The 5,374-nt window shown below is 50.8% G+C and overlaps 2 protein-coding genes across 6 annotated transcripts in view; one reads left to right on the top strand and one right to left on the bottom strand.

The window, feature by feature from the left end:
- Window positions 1–317, bottom strand: part of TPR (translocated promoter region, nuclear basket protein) — a 61,503-nt gene extending 61,186 nt beyond the window's left edge. The window contains exon 1 of one of the 3 annotated variants that reach the window (XM_006023879.3): window positions 52–317. In XM_006023879.3, coding sequence (XP_006023941.1) covers window positions 52–202 — 151 coding nt within the window. In that variant the 5' untranslated portion in view covers window positions 203–317. The remainder of the gene's footprint in view (window positions 1–51) is intronic. The other 2 variants (XM_006023877.3, XM_006023878.3) reach the window with 2 other exon arrangements.
- Window positions 318–402: 85 nt separating this feature from the next.
- Window positions 403–5,374, top strand: part of ODR4 (odr-4 GPCR localization factor homolog) — a 45,678-nt gene continuing 40,706 nt past the window's right edge. The window contains exons 1-2 of one of the 3 annotated variants that reach the window (XM_014520085.2): window positions 403–769; window positions 4,028–4,162. In XM_014520085.2, the coding sequence (XP_014375571.1) occupies window positions 4,064–4,162 (99 nt within the window). In that variant the 5' untranslated portion in view covers window positions 403–769; window positions 4,028–4,063. Of the gene's footprint in view, window positions 868–4,027; window positions 4,163–5,374 lie in introns of all 3 variants that reach the window. The other 2 variants (XM_006023876.3, XM_025204519.1) reach the window with 2 other exon arrangements.

The following is a 5,374-nucleotide window of genomic DNA, read 5'->3' as shown; positions in this document are numbered from 1 at the left end:
CCCGCTCCCGGCTTCCACAAACCAGGCCCCTTCCCCACGCGGCCCGCTCACCGCTGTCCACGCGGAAGCGCTCGTGGCTGGCCCGCAGCCCGTCGATCTCGCTCTGCTGGTCGGCCAGGAAGCGCTCCAGCTTCCCCTGCACCAGCTTGGGGAGCTTGGCCAGCTCGGCCCGCTCCAAGACCTGCTGCAGCACCGCCGCCATCTTGGCTGAGAGCCGCCGTCGCCGTCGCTGGCGTTGCCGCCGCCGTCGCTTCCCACCCGCTTCCGGCCTGGCAGAGACAGAAACAGCGCACGAAGCATGCGCGAACACCGCCCCTCCTCCTCCAGCATCGTGCGACATGCCGGGCGCTAGCCCCACCGGAAGTGGGGGAGAGGAACTTCCGCCTCTGATGGTGGCGCTCTCCCCGCCATTTTGAGTGAGGGCCGCAATGCCGGCTAGTGGGTTTAAAGCGCCTGAGCTGAAGCACTAGGGTGTTGCTCGCTTGAAACAAGCAGACAAATAAAAAAAGGACATGTGTGAGGTGTGGGCTATGGGGAAGTGCTGTGGCTTACTCCTGTCCCACCAAAAATGGCGGAGTTGGGGCGGGGAGTAACGTCTTTCTCCCGCGCTTAGCTGGTATCCGGGCCGATTGGTTGACGTCATTGGTAGGCGCTGGGGGAGGACGGCGCATGGTGGTGATGTGACGCTGGGACACATCACAGTGTGTGGCTGAGCTCGGAGAGCGGTCTCCGGGGCTGAGGTCGAAGCTGGTGAGCGCGGCCGGGGAGGGTAGGCCGGGCCGGGGTGGCTGGAAGTGTCCCCTCCTTGCTCCTGCAGCGGGAATGGCTCGCGGCCCAGATCCTTCGTTATTGGGGGCAAAAGCGACGGTACAGTTGTCGTATTCAAAATAATTCTCTGCTGAAACGAGCCTATTAAGATTATCCCCACCCCCCGGGCTCATTTCAGACCTTTAAATCTTTTAGTGCAACGTCCAAACTTCCTGCTTAGTCACAAGTAGGCTTCAACTCCTTCAGGGGGGCTTTCGGAGACGTGTAGTTTGTAGCTGTGTTAGTCTAGAGGCAAAGGCATCCAAAACTCTTGAGGAAGAGGCAATATCTTTTATTGGACCAACTAGATAGTTGCAACTTTCTTTTGTATTTATTTGCAAGCCCAAAAGCTTGCTAATAGTTGCAAAAAATATTTTTTTATTGACTTGCAAGCCTGAAAGCTTGCAAATATTATTATTATTATTATTATTATTATTAAATTGCAGCTACCCACTATCCAGCTGGTCTAATAAAAGATATCACCTCTTTCAGAGACCGCATTTCTGTACAGCTGTGCAGGTATGCAAAGGTCAGCTCAGCGACTCTGAATGTGGGTGCCACAAAGCACAAGGAGATGAGCAGGGGAGCGCAGGCTCAGGCTCTCTGTACACATTCATTTAATGGTGCAATGGGCTCTGATTTCCAGTTGCAACAATTGCGCCTCCTGCCTTGCTACGTGTGTATAACAGGATGTGTGATTTAGGGATCAGGGATCAGATCCCGATTGGGCTATTTCACCAGGGCAGGGCTGGGTTCATGATTCTAGTCTCCCCCTGCAACAAGATGACTGTTCTCTAATGGCACCCTCCTGCTATAAAAAATGAGTGCTGGAAGGGACCTCAGGAGGTCATCTAGTCCAAGCACCTGCACAAAGCAGGACCAGCCCCAATTCGGTCATCTCAGCGAAGGCTTTGTCTAGCCAGGTCTTAAAAACCTCCAAGAATGGAGAGTCCACATTAGTAGTGAGGGGCCCGCTGCACACACTACTCCAGATGTGACCTCACCAGTGTTGAATATAGGGGAAGAATCACTTCCCTTAATCTGCTGGCAACACTCCTACCAATGCAGCCCAGTATGCCGATAGCTTTCTCCGCGCCAAGGGCACACTGTTGGCTCGTATTCAGCTCATTGTCCATTATAACCCTCAGGTCCTTTTTTGTAGGGCTGCAGCCTAGCCAGTCAGTCCCCAGCCTGTACCGGTGCATGGGATTGTTCTGCCCAAAGTGCAGAACTTTGCATTTGTCCCTGTCCTTGACCTTGCCCTTGGTGAATCCATCCTGACTGTTTCTAATCACCTTCTTGTCCTCCAAGTGCTTAGAATTGAATTCCTTAAGGATCTGCTCCATGATTTTTCCAGAGAGTGAGGTAAAGCTGCCTGGTTTGTAGTTCCCTGGATCCTCCTTTTTTCCTTTCTTAAGTGTGGGCACTATATTTGCCCTTTTCCAATGATCTGGGACCTTTCCAAGTCACCATGAGTTTTCAAAGATGATGGCCAGTGGCTCTATAGTTACATCAGCCAACTCCCTCAGCACCCTTGGGTGTCCCTAACCTGTTCTTTTGCCACAGTTGGCTGCTCACCTCTTCCCAAAACTGTGTTTCCAAGTGCAGTAGTAAGTCTGGGAGCTGACCTTGCCTGTGAAGATTGAGGTGAAAAGGCGTTTAGTATTTCAGTCTTTTCTGCATCCTCTGTCACAAGGTTGTCTCCCTCATTCAGTAAGGGGGTCAGACTTTCCCTGATCCTCCTCTTGTTACTGACATACTTGTAGAAACCCTTCTTGTGTACCCTTCACGTCCCTTGGAGCTGCAACTCCAATTGTGCTTTGGGATTCCTGACTTCATCCCTGAATGCCCAAGCAACTCTTATACATATGCATACATAGGCTGTACACATGGTTTTTAGAAGTTTCAGTGCATGGGAACATGTGATTTGATTCCTTGATCCCAGGGTCCTGTTATCTAGGATTTGTCAGATGCCTGGCTACTCAGCTGCCACTAGAGTTGCAGGCCAATGCAGTCAACCTATTGGGTTGCAGGGTTCACTATTTGATAAGCTCCCTTGAACTCAGCACCCTGATCACAGTGGGATGCAGCCCAATGCAGGGCTGGACCACACAGCTGTCATCCTGCCAATTGTGGTGGAGGGGTGGAATCCGTCAACCAAGCCCCACCATGCAGCTGGCATCAGGCTGTATAGTAAGATTACTATGATACATGTTTAATTTAAGGTCCTATAGAAACCAGCCATAAAAGTAATACAAGTTTTGTGGCATTTTTTTTGTGGTGACTGTCTTGTTTTGTTGCACGATTGATTGCTGGAACATGTGGCTGAGGTACTATTCATGGCATGATGAATGGGGTAATTGCATTTTAAGTGTAATATGTGACATGGACCTCAGTTCCTTCCTGGCTGATCTCCCATCGTCAGCAGTGGAAGGAGGGGGTGCTAATGGGGCTTAGTCCCCCCAAACAAGGGGCAGTGGTAGGGCTACAAGAGAGCCCATCTGTGGGCTTGTGGCGGTTGCAGGTGGGGTGGGGAGGGGCACTAAACAGTGAGCAAGAGAGTGGGGCTGGGGCTGGCCCTGTGCAGCTGGGGCGGGTTGTGGGACCGAGTTGCGAGTGGCTTGTCTGGGAAGCTCAGCTCCTGCTGCTGCACGCACTTTGGAAGGCATGGGGGACATGTGCATTGTACTTGGCAGCAGTGGTGGCAGTAAGTTGTGCCTCCTGCTTCTGGCCAGGCAGGGGGTGCGCAGTCAGTGCATGGCTCCTGGGGGAAAGGCAGCAGGGGGGAGAGCCCTGAGCCAACAGTGGGCAGCCTGCCTCTGCCCTTGCCCTGCTTGGCTGTGTTCCTAAAAGTGTCCCTGTGATTAAAAATGGTGGTGCCGGAACTTGAACTAAAGCTCATTCTAGCCCCAGCCTCTGCCCCATTCCCTTCCTCACTGTGGGGGCCTCGATCTGTCCCCTCCCATGCCTCTTCGCTCCCTCACGTCCCTTCCCCTCCACAGATTTACCCTCAGGGTGCTGCTCTCCATGCTGCCTGGTTGCATTTCCGTAAACTGGTTATCGGTTCGGTATCAGCCAACATGGCTGGTTAATAATTGGCTTTTGGTATTGGCCAAGAAAATCTTTATTGATGCACCCCTATAAAAATATAGAGGGGTGCTTTGAGTTTAAAAAGATTTAACTGCTGCTGGAGTTAATATAATATATTTTTGTTTCATAGACTGAAGCAAGACAATTGAGTTGCAAAGTTGTAGTAATGGGAAGAAGCTACTTTGTGGAAGAAACTGTTGGACAGTATCTTTCAGACCTCAGCACCAAGCCAAAGGTTTATGCCACTGGCCTGCTGATAGGACAGGTAAGTGTGTTAAATTGATGTAAGCACGTGTTGGCCTCTTTAGTGGATATGTGTAACTGCAATTAATAATATGTTCGTATAGGGGTTTGCTCTGCTTCTGTTCAAGGAAATGAAAGCATTTTAGTTGATTTTCATAGTGTAGGATTAAGCCCATAAATATAATATTGAACACTTATCAGGCAGTGAGTTTATACAGAAACTTACAAGTACCCTTGGGGAATGCAGTTTATTCACCTCCAAACAAGTTGGATTTCCAACTTGTTTTTCCAAGTGGTTTGGTACATGTGACTATGAAGATATAACACCAGCACTTTTATATTTCACTTCTTTATTTTCATTCATGTGTTATAGCAAGGGTAGGCAATTATTTTGGCTGGAAGGCCGCTTAATGAGTTTTGGTGAACTGTTGAGAGCTGCAAGCGTAGCCCTACCCCTTGACGGGTGCCCCGCCCCCTGGGTACCATCTTGGGTCTGGAAGTCCCACCTCTAACTCCTGACCTTGCCACTGGATGTCTCTCCCCTTGCCCTGGAAGTACTCCTCTTGGGAGGGAGGGTGCTGCCTTCTTGAAACCAGGAAAAAAACCAACTAATCGTGCACTGAAAAATAAAAAATTACTATAACATATTTTAATTTTATTTAAATATATTTTTGTTCGGCTTTATGCATGTTTGCATAGTGTATCTAGAGGCAGTTGCATAATAGCTCAAAGTACAGTCTTACTCTTGTATATTGTGGTGGGGGTTAGGTGGGTGTCTGGGGGATGGGTGTGGCTGTGGGGTATGTGGTTAGGGTGGAGGTTGTGGGAGGGTGTGGGGTTATGGTGGGTGGGGTGAGAGTGTGTGTAGGATGGGTGTGTTTGGGGGACTGGTGGGGTATGTGGGAGGGTATGGGTGCAAGTGTGTGGGGGGAGTGGGTCCTTGGAGTCCCTGGAGTGTTGCAGTCCCTGGAGCTGCATGTGGTGGCAGTGAGCAGGGCCAGCCCCACCTGGTCCTTTACTATGCAGCTCTCCACACTCCCACCCTATTCTCCAACTGCAGGTGGTGGCAGTGTGCAGGGCCAGCCCCACCAAACCCTGCACGATGAAGCCGGCAGCACAGGTCATGGGGCTCAGCCAGGGCAACAGAAAGAGGGGAGGAGGCGGCCCAGCTTCATAGTTTCATAGTAGCTAGGGTTAGGAGGGACCTGAACAGATCATCTAGCCTGACCCCCTC

Source organism: Alligator sinensis, unplaced genomic scaffold (genome assembly GCF_000455745.1).
Source record: "Alligator sinensis unplaced genomic scaffold, ASM45574v1 scaffold468_1, whole genome shotgun sequence".
NCBI classification, from domain to species: Eukaryota; Metazoa; Chordata; order Crocodylia; family Alligatoridae; genus Alligator; species Alligator sinensis.
Note: the sequence above shows the minus strand (reverse complement) of the source record. Positions and strands in the feature narration are given on the sequence as shown.